Raw genomic sequence first — 20535 nt, forward strand, 5'->3', positions numbered from 1 at the left:
CCCAAATCTTGTCTCTAATTGCATTAATAATTCCACGTGTCAGGAGAGGGACCTTCTGGGAGGTGACTGGATCATAGGGGCTGTTTCCCTATGCTGTCTCGTGATAGCGAGTTCTCACGTGATCTGATGGTTTAAAAGTGGCACTTCCCCCTTTGCTGTCTCTTTCTCTCTCTCATCTGCTGCCATGGTTCCTTGCTTCCCCCTCGCCTTCCGCCATAATTGTAAGTTTCCTGAGGCCTCCCCAGCTATGTGAAATTATGAGTCAATTGTACCTTTTTGTTTATATATTATCCAGTCTCGGGTAGTTTTTTATAGCAACGTGAAAACAGACTAATACAATCTAGAACATGAATTAGTGTGTTACTGAATTGGTATCTACAAGCTCAAGGGCAGAAGGGATGTAAAAGGACAGATCGAATGTGCCTTGCTTTATTTTTCCTGGGCTACCTTTGACTGACATCCTGTCCTTGAGAGGTACCTCTGTTGTGTGTTCTCCTCAATCTTTAAGTGTCATTCTTACACTCTAGAAAGTGGTCTGCAAACTATAGCCTATGGAACTAATTTTGTGGCTGCTGCCTATTTTGTAAATATAGTTTTATTGGAACACAGCCACATTGTTTTGTTTACATAGTGTCTATGGCTAATTTTGTGCTACAACAGCAGAATTGAGTAGCCCGTTAAGCCTAAAATATTTACTACATGGCCCTTTACAGAAAATGTTTGCCAACTGTTGCTCTAGAAAAAAATAACCTGTTACAATTAAAATTAACATTTTCCACCTCTAATATGCATAACACAATCCCCAAGTAACAAATTTACACTCTCACAGACACATATATGATCACAGCTCTTACCACAAAATTGTAAATAACAACTGCTTTTGACCCTTCATTTCAATCTGAACCCTACAAAAGATTACAGCTCCCCACTAGTACCCTTTCCTGTTATAGCCAAGAGTACAGGGACTTTTCCAAAGGTAGTTGGCAAGATGTAACAAAAGAAGCTAATTCTTCCCCAGAGGAAGTTGCCTGCAACTCCTCCAAATGCCCAGTTTTATTTAATTCTATCAAGTGTCTAGATACAGAATACGAACATGAGAATCTGGCAGATTCTTTAGGCCATACACCTTGAATAGAACACCCTTAAAGATAGAAAACCAATGGCCAACACCACATATACATCAATAAATATATGCATGTATATTTAAATGCCATAAATTATTAGGAATTTCAGGAACACACAAGAAAATACTGTCTTAGGCATCAGAGTGAAAAATCACCTAACATTTAAAGATACTAAGTTGTAAGAGTAACTGCATCAAGGATTAGAATAAAAAATATGTTTATAACTTTTAGGTAATATGTATATAGGGAAACTTGAAACACTAATACATAGATTGATTGTTGTTGGTCAATAAAATCTTTAACCTAAAATGCCTGCTAAAGATGGAAGAGCTCTGCTCCCTGCCTTTCTTTCATTACTTAAGGCAGAAAATGTCAGCTCTCTTTAACAAATATGTCCATACTCCACTCATGAAGAATTTGTATGTAATTGTAAAACATAAATTAAACCCAAGAAGCATTTTAATGTGTCATTTCATTTTCATTTCTCTGAAATCTTATATAAAGTGATAGAATTTTAGGCTGATAGACTTTTGAAAATAAAATAGAAAAATAAGAGGTTTATTTCACCTTCACATGGTGTCTTTCTCATGCAGAGTTCAGATTTCCACATTTGTATCCCTTTAAAGGATTTGATATGCAGGAAAAGAAGAAAGGATGATGGTAAACATTTCATCTTACAGACCCCTACAGACCATCATATTCAGACTGAACAGTGGCCTAAAACTTACCTTTTACTGATGTGTTAGGTGGAGGGCCTTCCATTCGCAAGTTCCACGGAGGGTCCCCCTGGTTAGCAAAGTCCCTCATTTTCAGATAGCTAATTGTAAGTCGAATGATGGATGCCTTGTCAAGCTGGCTGGTAATGGCTGCAGGAAGAGGCAACAACTTGGCCAATTCATAGAACTCAAAGTTTTCTTTTCCCCGGCGGGAGCGAGCAGCATCTCGGGATTTCTCCTTTCTCAATGCTTGTAAACTGAAATCAAAGGAGTGAGAAAGTGTGGTTTAGAATATGTGACTTTGTCATCACTCAAATACTGCCTTCTTTGCATTTCCTTTGTTCCCACCAAAATTCTACCAAAAACTATTTCAAAATTAGAGAGTGACAGTAAAATGAGTTCCAGAAAATGTCCACGAAAGCCATAAACTCTAACTCTGGCCTTACATTTTGCAAACTCAAGTCCAGTGAGTAGAAATTGTGTTTTACCTGTTAAGGTTTTTTTCCTCCAATTGTCCATGCATTGAGATGTATTTATTGTTCCTAAGACCTAACAGAAGGTTTACAGGTGTGGCTTGATATTATCAACTATAAGCAATTTATAAATTGGGCTTACATTCATGTATCTATTTCAAACTAATACTTTTGTTCACTTAACTTTCATCAGTATGGGATCTTAATCAAAAGGAACTATTTTGGAAAATTTGTTTCAATTATAATCTTGGGGAGCAGAAGATAAACACAAATACAATTCACCTTGTCAGAATCAACAAATATGCTTCCAGCCCTCAATAAAGATCACAGCACATTCAGTTAGGTGAAGAAAACATCATATTTAAAATGAAGATTTCAATGTAATTTCATAAATGTGCTGATAACTGCTGGATAAGAGAATACTTCTTTATTAATGGACATACATTAGTAGATAGATTTTCTAAGATACTAGAGAATAAAACATATTGCCCAAAGAAGTCAAACTTTAGGAAAATATAAATTTAATGTTGAAAGATAAAGCTCTGTATGGGTTATTAAAATTCATAAACATTATAGACATATTACTTCCCAGAAGAGGCAACAGGTGGGATCCAGCATTTTCCTTCAACTATTCATGTGCATTTCTGTTTGAAGTTTGCTCACATTGCTGAGGGCAGAATCTGGCACAACTGAAGTTATGTGTGAGCATCTGACAGGAGAATTCCACCTGCTCTGAATTGCTCTGCTCTGTGTCTGATGAGAAATACATTAAAAAATCAGACCCCAATGATAAGTAGCTAGATAGTATTTTCAGTATCAAGATACCATTAAAATTATTTTTATGTATGCATTTGATTGAATTCTGAAAGCACTGTAAATATTTGAGTCTAGTATTCTTTTTTTTTCCATTATGAAGTAATAAGAAAGAGAGAAACAAGGAAGGAAGGAAGACCATAGGAAGAGATCAAAATTGACTCAGCAGTGAGGCTCCATTCTCTTTTAATATACTATGGAGAATAATATTCCCTATTACATTATAGGATTCCTGACATTGTTTCCTGGTGGAAACACTGTATTTTACTGCAGAACTCACACCTGAAATACCTTACTGAATATCTATGTAATCTAAGTAATGCCATAATGCTCTGGTCAGATACTTGCTAGGCTAATACCCAACTAGTTTTATGTTTGCTCTATTAATAAAATAGTCTACATTAGCTAACAAATGTCTTTCGCAGAATTAGACAAGTTAATGTTATCATCTTCAGAGTAGCAGCAGTCTCAGGTGACAAAATCTGTGTCCCTTGATACATCTCAAGCGATAAAGTCAGGCAGAAACATTACTAATTTACAAGGAAAAGACATGTTTTATCACTTATTTCCCAAAAACTGGGCCAACCTCCATTCAATTCTGCAAGTGCTCAATTTTAGCTGGTTGAAAGCTACATAAGTGAGAGATGTCTTAGAATCTGACGAAGTGTAAGCACAACTAGGATCCAGGTTAACACCTTAGGATACAAGAATAGTTCACATTCCTCCCTTTACAGAATAAAAGTAATTTATCTATCAACATTTAAGTCAGCTGTGCCAAAAGAAACTATGTCTCTGGACATATTTTCCCTAACACTTGTACATAGGGGAAGGAGCAGTGGTTCAAGTTCAGTGCTTTATTCTTTTTGTGTTCTTGCAATTAAATACTACTCCAGAAGGTGGGCTAAACTTACAACTTTTTTTTGGTTCAGTAAGTGACTATGATGGGGCTCTAGAGCAGGGGTTATGAACTCAAGGGCTTTCAGGGTTCAGGCAGGGAATGCCAGTGAGTGAAGAGGACTGGTGGGGACTGGGAGGAACTGAAGGACAACTCTGGCCAAGGGGTAGCACAGTTTGAGCCGATGCCGCTTTGGGGAAAGTCACACCTGGTGTCACCACTTCTAGAGGACAACATCTGAACTTGTATATGACATTTCCCAATTTTGGTATTTTAACAAATTAAAGCTTTGAAAAGTCATGCAAGCCAAATAAAACATGTCATGGTCAAACATGGATCAGGGACTAATTTTACAATTGGGTAATAGTTTGGACAGACAATTACAAAAGTAGCTTCACATGTAATTTTCCTTTATTCATGTCACTCAGAATGATCACAAATGTATTTATTTGTTACCTACGTAATATACCATAATATTTACATCTGGAATTTATTCAACTGAAGGAAAGTAGAGGATTAAGCAATTATTCTGAAATTGAAATTAATTTATAGGCTTATCAATAATCTAAGGAAAAAATTCATCTTCATATGGGAGACAAAGCCCAAGATCACAGGTATCAACTCAACAGGCTATAAAGGATATATATTAGGGAGATGGCTTTTCTCTATCCATTCAGGGAAGGGGAGTAAGCAGACACTAATGCCTTTGGATGCCTTGCCTAACATGTTTTCTGATGTTTTACTACTTTTCTAAAATAGCACTGGTCAGAATTTACTTTATCTCTTCCTATCCTACCTCCTTGTTTTCTCTTCTCCATCTTGTCTTTTTCTTTTTTTTTTTTTTTTTAACTCTAACGCACACAGTGTCCCCCTATTAAAGTAATCTTCTTGGTAGTAATCTTAATAACAAAGGATTTCCACGACTCCCACATCGCATCATTATGCAGGGACCATAGTTTAGAAGACTTTCAGAATGATATCACTGTGTCTGTAATAAGCAGTAATTGGTTCTGTGGGCAACAGCAATAAAGCACAGCCAAAGGATTATAAAGGTTGTTGAGATGCTGGTGTAACAGATGAAGACAAAGACCTTAAGACAATGACACTCTAGATTGTGCATTAATCTTTCACTTGTTTTTGTAAAGTAGGACCTAGTTATAAGCAATCCTCAAACTGGATTAAGAACTATATTAAAACCCAAAATAAACTTTGTATGTGCACGTTTTGTTCTAAACAAAAGTATTGTGGTTGTTATGTCTAGAGTACTAAAGACGGAATAGATTAGTTGTACATGAGTAAAATGTTATAGTGCCAGTCTCTGCCATCTAAAATCTGATTAAACTTCAGAGCCAAATAGTTACTCCCTGGGCCTAAACTTCCCATTGCTCTAATGTTCTTGCACTTAGATTATGAATAGCAGAAAACAGAGTCTTCATGAATCCTCAGCAAATGAAAATTTCAACTCCTTTTGATGACTACATTATCCTCACAAAACATTATTGCCACCAACAAAAACAACATCAATAATTTCAAAACACACATATATGTATGTGTGTATGTGGATATTATATGCAATATTGTGTGTGCATATAAATAGGTAGATAGGAGAAATCGTAAATGATTTTCAGATTCTCAAAAGGCTAATAATCTAATGTCTATCATTCTGGATTTTTTTTGAGATGGAGTCCCACTCTATCACCCAGGTTGGAGTGCAGTGGTGCAATCTTGGCTCACTGCAACCTCCGCCTCCCAGGTTCAAGTGATTCTCCTGCCTCCGCCTCCCAAGTAGCTGGGACTACAGGCATGCACCACCGTGCTCACCTAATTTTTCATGTTGGCCAGGCTGGTCTCAAACTCCTGACCTCAAGTGATCTGCCCACCTTGGTCTCCCAAATTGCTAGGATTACAGATGTGAGCCAACATGCCCAGCCTAATGTCTATAACTTCTTCTTATAAGAGAATGGATTGTGAAGCTAGCCAGCCTGGGTATAAATCCTGGTTTTGTTATTTACTAATTATGTACATTTGAGGTGACTTCTACTGCCTCACTTTTTCTCATCTGTCAAATGGGATAATACTCTATAAGCCTGTTGTTAGAATTATGTTAAATGAGTCATTTTTTTAATAAGATCTTTACAATGGTGCCTGACACATAGTAATGCTGTATAAGACATGTTAAATGGAAACCTAAGCTCACTTCACATTGGTTGTTCTTTCTTTCTAAGGCCTGCAATGCCCATTAATAATGTGCACTCTCTTCTCACTCATTTCTATTCCTTGGTTCTGACATAATGCATTTTTCCTTTTATTATAGTCCTCATTTTGTCTATGGTCTACTCATTGTATACCATAAGTGTACTTAATGAGTTGTTCAAATAAAAAATATATTTAATTAGGAGATGCTTAAAGATTTATAAAATTTTTTGTGCAGGGTAATAAGGAGCCATTTTTTTAGTATAATAACATAAAAGGTGACATTCAATTGCAGGACAAGCAATTTTGTTTATATTATAAAATGAACATCTAAACAGCTGTTACAAGAACGATTACTCAGGAAGATTGTGAAAATGCCTATGGAAGGCTTTTAAATGGCAATGATAATTATTAATCAGGAGTATATGTGTACTCCTAGACAAGATGATCTTTCAAAATAGCTATCAAAAGATCACAAACATAAAAGTTCTCTTGAAAATCAGGCAAAGCCCCAGATCCAGGACCATGGAGAGCTCACCCAGGACAAGTGGTACCCAGAACTGAGGAAGCTGCACAGCAGCTGCCTCCTCAACCTCTATTTTTGGGGACAAGGTCAAATCATGAAATTCTTTTCAAGCTAGAACCCAGCAAAACATATCCCCAAAAAAGTTTTTAAAAAAGGGTGCTAATGCTATCAAAAAGCCAATATTATGAAACTGACTCAGAATTTGCAATCTTTGTGAATCTACCATGAAGCTGTATAAGGGGTCAATTGTTTACTGGGCCACTTGTCCACAGTGGGAAAAACAGATAGCTTTGGACTTGATGACTTATTTAATTAAAAGAGGTAAGTTATCCTTTGTGGTTGATCAAATTTAGCTTTGAAAAATTGATTACTTCGGTTTCCCACTTCACAGAGATGTTTATAATGATTATGGAAATAATACAGCTGTACATCCACAGAGGATAACAAATATTAAAAATAGGTAGCCACAGAGTGTAGAAGCCAACTTAACCAAATGTTTCTTCCTCTTCAGTGATTTATTCATAGCCATATTTTAATCAACTTTTAAATAATTTATTTTTATGAAGGAGGTTCAGATACTGACCTTATTGACAGATCCACACTATCTCTATGTAAAAATCCTTCTCCAAGCTGTAGTTTGAACACAAAACACCTTCACGTAAACTTTTAGAATATAATATCTAGTCTTTATAAAAGAACATGGCAGGTTTTAGTTATCTAACTATAGGGTAAAGGAGAAGCAGGGTCAAAACCATTTTAAATTTTACCTTTTTAAAGTACTTCTAAGGAGCCAGACAGACAGGTTTTTATGGATTTTCCTACTTGTTTTGCTTAGGAGAACCCAGCACTACAGACTTCTACTATTTATCAATTAATCTGGCATGCAGCCTCAAAGGAAGAAGGTCAACCTGTATTAAAAATGCAGCCATCAAAAATTCATCAAAGGCTTCAGTATTTTAACTCATGAACCTTTGAACACCTGCATACTTGTCAGATCTCTGGTCGTAGTTAACCGTGAAATCTATAGTTACTCCAGTACCTACACTTGCCCTGACATGAGCTGAATGAGGAGCCTTCCCAGGGAAGAAGTACAGTAAAGATTCTATAAGCAATGCTTGCTCTTTCTTCATTACTTTTAGTAGAACAGCCCACCCCACAATGACATTACATAGAGCTCAAAGTCAATCAAATCAGCCTACTTCAAAGGAAAAAAATTCTTCCAAGAATATTTCTTTTGGCATGGTTGTAAATATCAACTTTCTTACAAGGTAATGGTAATGTAATTGAGAAATGCACAAACAACTATTATCTGGTAGGATATGCACAACAAAGCTCACAAATTGAAGTAGTTTAATGCTCTCCAAAAAAGATAATAATTTCAGAAATCTTCTTTAATGTGTAAAGAAAGCTGGAGAGTATATACTGGAAGTTAAAAGTGGAACCTTCAAGTTCAAGGTAAGAACTCTGCTGCTTAACTAATGCACTGCTCATAGCTGTCATCATTAATTTATGTTAGCCTCTGTAAACATCAAGAGTATAATAGGCCAATTTCACAACTAAATATAGATGCACATTTTGCCCTTATATAAATGGCAGATTGCTGCTGTAGATCATCACTGCAGAAACACGTCAGTAAAGATGCACTGTTTGATGGTCTGATGCTCACACAATATATAAAACCAGTTGTAATGGTTGTTTGGAAGCAAAGTGTAACATAGCAGCAAAATTTCATTTGTTCCACAAACTCAGGATATATTAAGCTTGGCTGACAAAGACTGTTTGATGTGCTAAATCAGTTTGACCTTCATTCTTGCTTTATTTTTCTCATTTAACATGTGAAATGACCATTATTTTTCCACATGTAGGAAAATATGAAATTGATTGCTTAAAAAATATATCAAAAAACATCTGCAACTGCTAACATTTGATAAAGTATCAAAATCAAGATGTATACTTACAGTTTTTAAACTAAGATATATTCTGATGGGATAATCCTGACCCATTTGACTTGTGGTAAAATAGATCAAAAGAGTAATTAAAGCCATTCAACTGAATGCCTTCCCTCATCTTCAGAAAATGCCTTGTGTATGTTTGAACTTAATAATTAAATTAATTGGTTTTAGCCAATGAGCATTTTCATTCTTAACACTTTAAATAAGAGGATTTAATTCCAGAATGAGTCATTAGAATAGTAATAAAGAACGCTGAGAGGTCTGCACAGTCCTTTTCAACTTATGTTCACCTTGATTCAAATAACCCTTGAATAAACCACAGCAAGACCAAACTATTCATTGTATGCTTTGGTGTCTGCCAAAAACCTCATGAATCAAAGTGTTTTGTTCTTCATTTTCCCCCAAGAACTTTGAGCTATATAACTGGCAGTTCCATAATAACGGGAAAAAACCGCAGTTTTATCAAGTAATTTCTTTCCACCCAATAAATTGCACTTTACCTTGGAGCAACTTGTATATTTCACACCTTAAATTTCTATTTACCAAATCAGCTAATCACTTCACAATTGAACTCAGAACAAAAAAAAAATTATCAATTAAAGTGGTTGAAACTCCTGCAAATTATCATTTAGGAATGAAGTAATTGCTTTCATCAGGGCAGAAAAGCCCGCCAGAACAGAAATGTCACTTTAGATTAGTGTTCTCACTCCTGAAGCTATGGATGACACAGCTGATATAAGACTAAATGCCAAGACCAATCAATTGCTTTTGTGGCTCTGCTCTGAGCTGCTGTAAAAGGGGCCATTTTCTAGGATCTACTCTTCATTATAGTAAATGCTATCTCCTTGGTAACATAATTCCATTTCTCATAAATTCTGTCTGAGAGCATTGTCCTAACAATGGATGTTTGTGGAAAAGAATGCTGTTGGTTTAATGCACAGAATTAAGTGTGAATGGCTGTCAAACTGCTATAGTTTACTAGTTCTTAAACATAAATTGAAGTCTTATACATTAAAAAGAATTCTTGAGGATAAATGAATGTTCTGAACAAGGGTAAAATATTGTATTTGAAGGTTCTGTGCCACTGGTTTACAATTTGGACTATTCTAGTATTTGTCCTGTACATCAAATCAATCAGTTCACACTCAGAGATGGGTGAACACTTCACTTACTTTCTCAGCAGTGCAGTCTGCAAATGTGAAAACTCAGAAGCAAATATGGACTCATTAGGCAACTGCATGCGATTTGTGAATAGCCACAACTGTGTGTGTGTGTGTGTGTGTGTGTGTGTGTGTGTGTGTTTAATGTTCTTTCAGCTGAGAACTTCCTGGAAAGCATCCAGATCTTAATCTGTATTGTTCATCCCCCTGAAGTTACAAGAATCTGGGTTACAGGCTCCAATTAAAAGGAAATTGAAGAAGCTAATATAGTGAGAAAGCAGCAATTCCCTGCACTGCTCTCTTCAGGTCGGAAGTTTAGAAAGAGATTCAGGATCACGGGTCTTTGCCTGACATGGGATAAAGGCTTTCTCATCCTGGTGAGCACACATGTGTAACTTCCATTAACAGTAACAGGAGTCGTGAGCACACATTGAGAGGAAAGTCCACAGCTAAATATTTGAAAGGGTCAGAGCATTTCTGCAGAAAGGAAAAATGAGAGGGAACTGTGGGCACCCTTTAACGGCGGGACATTTCACTGACCATGCAAAGGGCAATTGCTTGAATTTCCACCACGCCAAAGAACTACAGTACTATTTTTCATAATATGAATAACAGGAAAGAATACATGCTATTTCTGCTTTTTTAACAGTATACAGCACCATCAAAGAACATCATGGAACCTAATATAATGATAAACATGAATATGTTTGAATGCTTACTATATTTCAGTCAAGGTCCAAGTGTTTTCAACATCATCTAATTCATGGTTGCAGTACCAGCAATGAAGGGGAAAACTGGTAACAGTGACTATGGAAGGTAGTAGTCTATGCTGGATATGACTGATGCTAAAAACAGCATTGTTTTCAGCCACTACTGGCAGGGGGAGCACTGTATGAGTTTTTTTTTTTATTTTCCCTCCAGCTTTCCATACCCATCCCCCAAAACTGGGAGTTTTCTTGTTTCAGAGAGGGCTTTCCCTGGATGCTGGATTTTAGGTGCTAAAAACAGGACATTCCCGGGCAAACCAGGATCCTTGGTCCTCCCAGAAGTCTTATTGCCCCACAAGAAATTCACACAGAGAGAGAAAAAGTAACTTACCTAAGGCCAATGATGGTTGCAGATGTCATTTGAACCTTGGCAAGATAACTCAAGTCCTTATCACTAATGCGCAATATTGCCACTATAGGAATAAAATCCTGATTCCCTTTTTTCTATTATATTTATATGACAATTAGGTCACTGATAAAAATTTTATTTAATTTATAATCACCCTTATAAATTTCATAATAATTGCTATGAAAACTTAATTCCTTAATGAAATATCCAATAAAACCCCTATTTTCAGGCTTATAAACACCTATTCCAATTTGGAGTAGATAGATTTGCTGTTAATTGCTACAAGTCCCAAACTAAATTGCTTTGGAATTCAAATTCAAATGACCTTTCTAGAGGGAAAATTCATTTTTTCTTTTAATTTTCTTTAAGTGTGATTTCAAACACTTCTGAAAGCACAACTAAGTGGAAGAAAGCTTCTGAAGACTTTCAAGCTTGATACAACACATTCGGAAGGGAAAAAGTATACTTTGACAAGTTTAAAGATCTTTAGGTATGAAAAATTTAAGTTATGGTCAAGTGAATACTAGCAAACATAGCATATGCTTTACTTGACACCAGTGAACACACCATTATACTTTATCCACGTTCCTTTGTGAAATAGAGATCACTAAGTAAAATGGTCCCTCTTTTTAAACACTACAACTGAGAATACAAGTCCATCAGCCTCAAGAAACTGTACACTCCTTCTCTCACTTATCTGTTTTTTTAAGACACATATTGTTATTTCACCTTTCATCCAGATTCCAAAAGCATATGTATGGTTGCCAGGAGCCTAAATTATTACAATTTCTAGAAAACACTTTAGCAACTACATATCCAAAGGCTTACAAATTTGTCCACTTTAGGCCCATGCTAACTTATAGAAAATCTTAAGAAAAAATAACCAAGTATGTAAACAAACATATAGCCAAAAAGGCTATTTACTGCATTTTTAATAAGCTTTAAAGTATGGGATATTCTCAAGATACTAAACAAGGATCTTGAAATATATTCAATGGCTTAGAAATACTTTACAATATGTTCAACAATAACTGGCAGTTTCTAAAGCAGCATGTGTTGAGATCATATAATTATAGCTATATATCTTTAAAGATATGGAGATAATATATATCCATACCTGAATGAGCTGCTAGATATCAAAATATTAAGATTGTTTATTTCTATATGGCAATACCATTTCTTTTGCATATAGGGTGTGGAGCCTAACTATTTGCTGGACTTTCTTCAGTAAACTTTTTAATATAAAAATTACTTTCTGAAAAAAATGAAAATATAATTTACTGGATCCGTATTGAGCATGAGAAGTGCATTGATACTTAAAGGCATTTTTTTTTCCCAATAAATGATTGGCCAAATAGTGCTATCAAATGCCATCCTTTCCCTACTTTTTGCAATAGTAGGGCCTGAGAAGTATTTGGAGAAAATGCTTGGCTTGGTCACGCCTCTAAAAGAGAGTTGGAACTGGAATGGCTGGGAGAAGTCTTCATCCCTTCTCAAGTAATCCCACAAGGGTCTCAACCAGACGACTGAGTCCGTTAGCATGCAGCCAGGGTTTCCATGTCCTTTATGGCCCCCTCGAAATCCCAAAGCAGTGCTTTGTTCAGTGTATAATTTGCCGGCTGCTGGTTGGGGATGGAATGTGATTCCATTCAGTGATTGACTTTTTCCATGTGTCACACCCTTGAAAACCTGATGGCAGCTACAGGCTCTTACGGAGAAGAAAATGTATACAAATCAACACACAACATATTGCACAGACAGTGCTTCCTGAGCTACGTTCTCAGATCCTGTCCCAAGTCTGGGTTAAGAAGTTGCCACAATTGATGGTATCTTGGGGTCTCTACCAAGCTTTGTAACACAGACCTAACTACTGTAATTAGAATCATTCTTTGCTTTTTAATTGACTACTGTACTTCCCATCTCTAATAGGTTTGGCCCTTGTTGGCAGGGTAGCTCTATGGCATAAGACTACATATATAAGGAGCCTAAATGTTTCATGTGCCAGGGATTACCATGTAAGATTTAATTTGAAGAGCCATGATATTTCACATAGAAGCATTTAAAGTGAGACAACATAGGAAATGCCTGTTTCTAGGCTTCCATTACTCAGGAACCAAGTCTTCCCTGGACCCTACACGTGTTTTTAAAAAGTGCTCAGTCCTCTGATAAGCTGCTATTCCTTTATTAGGTGCTTAGTCCTCTCATAAAAATTTGCCTTTGAGGAATTACAAATTAGTTATTCTAACCAAGTCTACTTAAGTAACAGGATGACAAATATTGGTAACATTTTTTTTTTTTTTTTTTTTTTTTTTAGACAGGGTCTTACTCTGTCACCCAGGCTACAGTGCAGTGATGCTCTCTCGGCTCACTGCAACCTCCACCTCCCAGATTCAAGCAATTCTCCCACCTCAGTCTCCCAGGTAGCTGGGACTCTAGGTGTGCACCACCACACCTGGCTAATTTTTGTGTTTTTCAGTAGAGATGGCGTTTGGCCATGTTGGTCATGCTGGTATCAAATTCCTGACCTCAAGTGATCTGCCCACCCTGGCCTTTCAGAATGCTGGGATTATAGGCCTGAGCCAACACACCAGGCCCAGTAACATTTCTATGTAGAAAACAAATGTTTAAAATATGTAACATAAAAATAAAATAATTAGGCACATTTAAAAATTTATTGCATGAGCTTGCAAGTTGATCATGGAAAAACAAAAGATTGTATCATAATATAAGTACATATAAAACTGAAAAGTTTCAGTTATCTTAATTGAAAGTCAGCACTGAATTTCAGGATTTTGAACAAATCATTAATGTAACATTAATAGTAACATTAATCCCAACTGTTGAGAGTTCTCAGATGGAGGAAAGCACATGATTTGGAAGCTGATGTAGAGACTACTTCATTGAAATGGGGCAATGAAAGCCAGCAATTTTCTCAATGTGCCCCCATCACAAAGCCTCCACAAATAACTTTAGTATCAGAACCTATAATCCACTGAATAATTGGTTGAAATACACAAAATGTGTACTACATGATTGAGCACTTCCCCCTGAACTGACAGCTCAACACGATCCTTGACCAAGGCGGATATCCTGTTGGCTGCCTGTCACAGGACGCTTTACATGAGCCCTTTCTTAAATATACCTGTCTTCTCTCTGCATTTTATTTGGTTTTGTTTGGGCTGAGATATTCATCTCAAAAGTGTCCTTTTGAGTTATCAGGCAACAAAATATCACCAAGTCTTCAGCTTCACTTCTGAAAATGGCAGTGATTCCCAATGGCATCTTTACAAAGACAGTGTGGACTTCAATGAACCACCAAGGGCAATGGGGCAACATGGCCATGTTCCCATGGTTGTAGAAATGAGTCACTTTTCAAACACACAAACACAAACACACACACACACACACACACCGTTGTTAGGAGAGTGAATTTTATATACAGCTGCCTCTAGCTATAACTTCACCAATTACTCAACACTTCCAAACTTCTTAGAGGTAGTATTTGAGCTTTACTAGCATTAGATAAAGTTGGCAGTCTATTAAGTGTCCCAGGATGGTCCTTCAAATGCCTTCTGTCTTTCTCATTTTCTTCTATTTGATTTCTTCTCAGAATCATTCATTTGGATTAGTCATATCTCTTTTCATAAAATTCATACATGTAAGAAGAGTGGTATAGTTTGGATTTTGTTCGTTTTCTGAAATGGTTAGACTATTGTATTGTAAATGGAATTAAAGTAAGGGTCACAAAAACTCAAATACCTGCAGGATCAAAGAAAATTATGCAAATGAGCAACGATGACTAGGTGAAAGAAAGCAGTGCAAGCATGATGATTAGTGGAAACTGGATCTTACTGCTGAATAGTAACAAGGAATGGTAGGTCCTGTGGAAAACTGGAAAGCACTTGCCCAGCACACAGGGGATATTCATTATTCATGAAAACATTTGTTACTAGATTGGAATGTGGCCCCAAAGTTGCCAGATCTTCCTTTCAGAAAGAAGACTAAAATCCAGATTTTTTAATATAACATCTTCCAGTTTTTGGAAGCACTGGCATCTTATTTTAAAAATGAAACTCTTTGTAGGCCTGTTGTGATTCTCATTTGGCCTGTGGCAATTAGCAACCTGTGGTTTAGTGCCATTAATAACCTTCCCTGGGAGTAGAATTTAATTATGGGGCACATAAAGGTATAGGTATGAAGATTTTCAGCAAAGCCAGGTGACATTAAAGACATGGCAAAGAGACAGAAAATGGAGGAAAACGAAGAAAGCTGAACTTAAAAGAAACCATAATTATTAACAGTAGTTTCCTCTGAGTGGTAAAGTTTCTGCTTTTACTTTTCTGTTTTATAAATTTACTATAAATTTAGTATCAAAGTTAGACAAAGTTACTATTTCATGGGACTTAGTCTATTATTAAAAGTAGCCCAGAGAGTGGAAAATAATTATATGTATATGTTTAGGTTGGTGCAAAAGTAATTGCAGTTTTCGCAATTGAAAGCAATGGTAAAAAGCGCAATTACTTTTGCACCAAACTAATACATAGATCCATTTACCATATTTAAGCCACACAGTTTTACTGAACATTTAATCACACCCAAAGTTCAATCAGCTCACTATGGTGACATCCTGTATAAAGGATCTTTTATTAAAAATTAAAATAGCCCTTTAACAATGAGTCAAAGTGTAGTCCCCTCAAAATAAGTGATTAACAGTATCTTAAATGTACATGCTAAACAAGGCTTTGTTTTTATTAGTGCAATAATAATGTTGAGAGACAATGTCTTGCATATATAGTATGTCTTCAATAAGTATGCGATGAAAGATGATTATGCTGCTGCTGATCTGAATGTCCTTAAAAGTCATGATTCAAAATAGTAAACAACACAGCCAGTAGCAGTGCTATTGAAATTAAACCTACTGTAAATTAGTCCTTGAAATGGTATTACAGTGAAAGGAGGGAAGGAAGGGAGGGAAAGAAGGAGGGGAAGAGGAAGAGAAGGGAAGAAGAAGGGAGAAAAGGGCAGGGGGTAAAGAGAAGGAAAAGGAAAAGAGAGGAAGGTAAGGAGGAGAGGAAGGAAAGAGAAAAGAAACACAGATACATTCATAAATTTTTCCTGTCAGAAATATTTAAATTTTCAAAACAGTCTCCTCCCCTTTCTACACTCCTGAGGTGGTGCTAGTGAGCACCAAACTGAGGTAAACTGAGGAAAGCAGCAGCAGCCAAGAGCCTGTCTAGCCTGTCTTTATAATCATACACAGTAACATTCAGAACACCAAGTCACTGAAAATCCTGCCTACCAGGAAGAACCATACAACAGAGACAGGAGGAAATTTTTGTAAAAGAGAATCCTAGACCTTCACATTTGTCGGATCTGTGTGTCTATGTGTAATCAGAAATTTTTCAAAAAGTAGACACAGGCAGTTGCTCCAAAGAGAACATATAAGAGATTACAGAGGAAGGATTAAAGATGGCAGGATACCTCCAAATCACTTAAGGTGAAATGTTAAATCTCTCCAAGATTGAGAATGACTGAATATGGCAACTATCTAGAGATGTCTTCTGCAATTTACAAAAGAGTTTTGGAACCATTGTTTTCCTATAGCTGAATCTCTTCTGCTTCAGGGTTTGTGTTTTGACCTTCTACCTTTATTTTTTAAATGTGGCTTTAACATTTGCTTCCATTACAGGAGCATCTGTGGCCTTCTCAATTTTTTTTTTCTGGCAATATGCTCCTGGTCTCTGGCAGTATACCTTTCCCTCTGCGATGGAAGCTTACAGCTCAGGTGGAGGGGGACTGCCATGATGTCTATGTGCATTGTCTGATGCTTAATGAAATTGATCAGAATGGCACCATTCTAGTCAATTTCACTCACAGCAGGTGGGAGCAAGAGACACATTCCTATGTAAGACTCAGGCACTGCTCTTCATCTGTAGCTTCCAGGACTGATTGTACAGTGGATCTCAATTGAAAAAGAAGACAAACACACACACACAAACACACAGCCTGCTGGAGTGCATCCCAGAGCAGATATGCTACAATTTGCTTCCCTTCACCCCTGTATATGCAATACAGTAAGGAATGGTGTATGTTCAACTGTAGGCTATAATTTTATTGATAGACTCTGATGACATTATAAAATCCATAAGGGCAAAGAGCAAGTGATTTGCTCATGTCACTAGAAATCCAATATAAAATTACAGCCTTCATTTAGAAGCCATTTTGGAACTTTTTTTAAATCAGTCATGATGCATGGTTATCAATACCCATATTTGGACCATGATGACAAGGGAGAAGAAAAAATATCAAGCCAATTCTTACAGAGAAAATAAACCCAAATTATTGAATTGCACAAGGATACCTGATTTGGCAAATCTATACAAATTGTGAGAGATTCTACACAAATTGTGAGAGAAATGACAAGCAGGAAATGAGAGCACATTTGACTCATTTCATAAGGACTTCTATACGCATTCATCTATATGTTACTGTGTGCTAAATGTAAACATGTAAAATCAAGTTTGGGTCTATTATATTGCACATTACAAATGAGCTCTTGAACAATCTGTACATGAAAGGCAGGAATAAGGAAAATAATGCCTCCTTATTCCATGTCAATGTGCTCAACTTTCACATGAGCTCAACAGCTACTGTGTGTCCTTATTTGTGTAGCACAGATTTGGGTGAAGAGGGTCATATCCCGCTGGAGAGCCACCCATCCATGCATTTTCAAGGCACCAATCTAACAAATCCTCATATGAGCCAGAAGGCATATGGAAACATGTCAGTGACAAGGAAACTCTACTACTTAAAAGGGAGAGATGTCCTGTTGAAAAGTAGAGTTTACTTCCCCTCTGTGGTCAGGATACTTACATCCTTGTCATGAGGAAGCTAACTGAACTATCCAAGACAGGTCCATCTTTGCAGTTCATGCTATCAGTGGGTGGTCCCAGATGCAACTAATGTATGTATAAAAGTGATTTGTAAGCAGACCTAGAATAAAGCAATTGAAAGACCGATCATCTGGAAAATAAGTAGAGTTAATTGAGTAAGTACAGATGGTACACATAAGGAGGTTATTCAATATAAGGAAAAATATGACGGAGAAAACTCAACAGTTACTCATTATAATCGAATATGATCTATAAGCCATAGGACCTCAGTGCTGGCCGAGCTCTGCCAGTAATAGCTGTGTGACTTCAAGACATTTAATTTCTCTGACTCTATGTTTCTTCACCTTAAAACAAAAGGATTAATCTCTAGGACATCTTTCCATTTGATGATCCTATTTTCATTTGTGTTTTTGTCATACAACATTAGTGGAACTACTGGTCATGTGTCTGGCATACATTAAAGTTACTTCCCATTTACCTACAGCTTTAGAGTGGTGTGTGAACCCCCCCCCCAACCATTGTTCAGCCTTCAAAAAGTAAACATTCAACCTGACTTTCATTCAGGATCCAGTGAGTGTGCATGGTTATTAAATTCACAAACAATACATGAAAACTGGCTTAACCAAAATCACTGTTCAATAACAATAATATAATTTCAGCTCTATGCTTTGAAAGGAAAGCCTAGAACTGATAAGGCAGAGCACAAAACAGTTACTCTTAGTTAATAACAAATATCAGCTGTGTAAGCTGAAAGAAGAATGTGGTTTACATAAGGGTTACAGCTCTGTTTTAAACATTAAATTAAAACTTCTGTTTTGGCAGGGCAAGGTGGCTCATGCCTATAATCACAGCATTTTTGGGAGGCCGAAGCGGGTGGATCACAAGGTCAGGAGTTCAAGACTAGCCTGGCCAACATGTGAAACGCTGTCTGTACTAAAAATACAAAAATTGGCCGGGCATGGTAGTGCATGCCTGTAATCCCAGTTACTCAGGAGGCTGAGGCAGGAGAATTGCTTGAACCCAGGAGGTGGAGGTTGCAGTGAGCCAAGACTGCACCATGGCATACCAGCCTGGGTGACAGAGCAAGACTCCATCTTGAAAAACAAAACAAAACAAAAACAAAAAAACAACTTTTTTTTTTTTTTTTTTTTTGAGACGGAGTCCCGCTCTGTTGCCCAGGCTGGAGTGCAGTGGCCGGATCTCAGATCACTGCAAACTCTGCCTCCCAGGTTTACACCATTCTCCTGCCTCAGCCTCCCGAGTAGCTGGGACTACAGGCGCCCGCCACTTCGCCCAGCTAGTTTTTTTGTATTTTTAAAGTAGAGACGGGGTTTCACCGTGTTAGCCATGATGGTCTCGATCTCCTGACCTCGTGATCCACCCGTCTCGGCCTCCCAAAGTGCTGGGATTACAGGCTTGAGCCACCGCGCCTGGCCAACTTTTTTTTTTTTTTTGAGCTAGTGGGTGGGAGAGGTTCAAATGATGGCAAAACTTGCATTTTTAAAGTATGCCTGTTTACTCTCTATGTGCAGTATAATGCCTTGGGACATTCCTACAGAACGTCAAACATCTGGATCAAGCAATCAACAAACATATGTTGGTTGCTGTATGACATCAAGCTAAATCCAAATCCATCAATTATCTATATCTAGTGCACACCAGTACTTCTGACCCTGGGTAGATACAAATGCAACACTCCTGTTTGTTCCTAAGATAAGTCATATTTGCAAAGCTGATCCATACTTGTTCCTAAATGCTATAGGCTTAGATCCCATGGGATAGTTCAGCCTCTAACTGACCAGAAAGCAATGGCCATATCACCTCCAACCTCTATTTTAGTCACTGAAAACCTCAGTGGCCAATGTAGTGACATGACCATCCACATTTTCACCAAGTGACTCATGCCTTTTTTACTTATTCAGAGATATATGACTACTGGAATCATATCAGATAACATTATTCCTCTCATTGACATGTAAATTGAATTTTTTGTTACTAATAATACTTACTATAACCACAAACAACATAAGCAGGTACCAGTGTATAATATCTGAAATTACTATAAGCACTAAGAAAAAGGCAATAAACCACGTGGACTACATGTTAAAAATGAAATCTCCTTTCAACTGAAATGTGTAGAGAATTTTTAATAGTATAAACAGTGTTTACATTAATTTCACTTGATCTTCTGTAGACTGAGGCAGCATATTTTGAGTAGCTTACGGTCTTGATTTGTTAGTGAATAATATTACGCTCAAAGTTCCAAAAGGCCCAAACTCTAAGTATTCTAAGTTTGGGTAAATGAAAGTGGAAGCTTAGATGGAAAAGAGTACAATAGAAAAGGAAGCACCTTTACAAAGAGCTATTATACCTGATAGGCTCCATGCAAGACAGTTGAAATGTGAGCTTTGGTATTCAAAATAGAAAGGATACAATCATATGTCTGGTTAACTTACAGGAAATAGTTCCAGAGACAATTTTACACTAACTACAGTGATTTGGGCAATTTTTAAAAATAATACCAGCCAATTTCTCTCCATTATACTCTGCTGCCAGAAAATAAAACATTTTTCTTTGAAATGATTGCCTTTGGTTTTGTTAAATCATGCATTCTGTCAACATGTGGTCACCATTTTTACATGATCTTTCTGCTTCTCTAGAAAAGAATGAATTC

The 20535-nt window shown here is 36.9% G+C and overlaps 1 protein-coding gene across 2 annotated transcripts in view; it reads right to left on the reverse strand.

The window, feature by feature from the left end:
* The window catches only part of NPAS3 (neuronal PAS domain protein 3), an 880768-nt gene that overhangs the window by 600945 nt on the left and 259288 nt on the right, over positions 1–20535 (reverse strand). For both annotated transcript variants that reach the window (XM_033188307.1, XM_033188308.1), the window contains exon 2: positions 1853–2097. In XM_033188307.1, coding sequence (XP_033044198.1) covers positions 1853–2097 — 245 coding nt within the window. The remainder of the gene's footprint in view (positions 1–1852; positions 2098–20535) is intronic.

This window comes from Trachypithecus francoisi, unplaced genomic scaffold (genome assembly GCF_009764315.1).
Source record: "Trachypithecus francoisi isolate TF-2019V2 unplaced genomic scaffold, Tfra_2.0 Lachesis_group3, whole genome shotgun sequence".
In the NCBI taxonomy this organism is placed as follows: Eukaryota; Metazoa; Chordata; class Mammalia; order Primates; family Cercopithecidae; genus Trachypithecus; species Trachypithecus francoisi.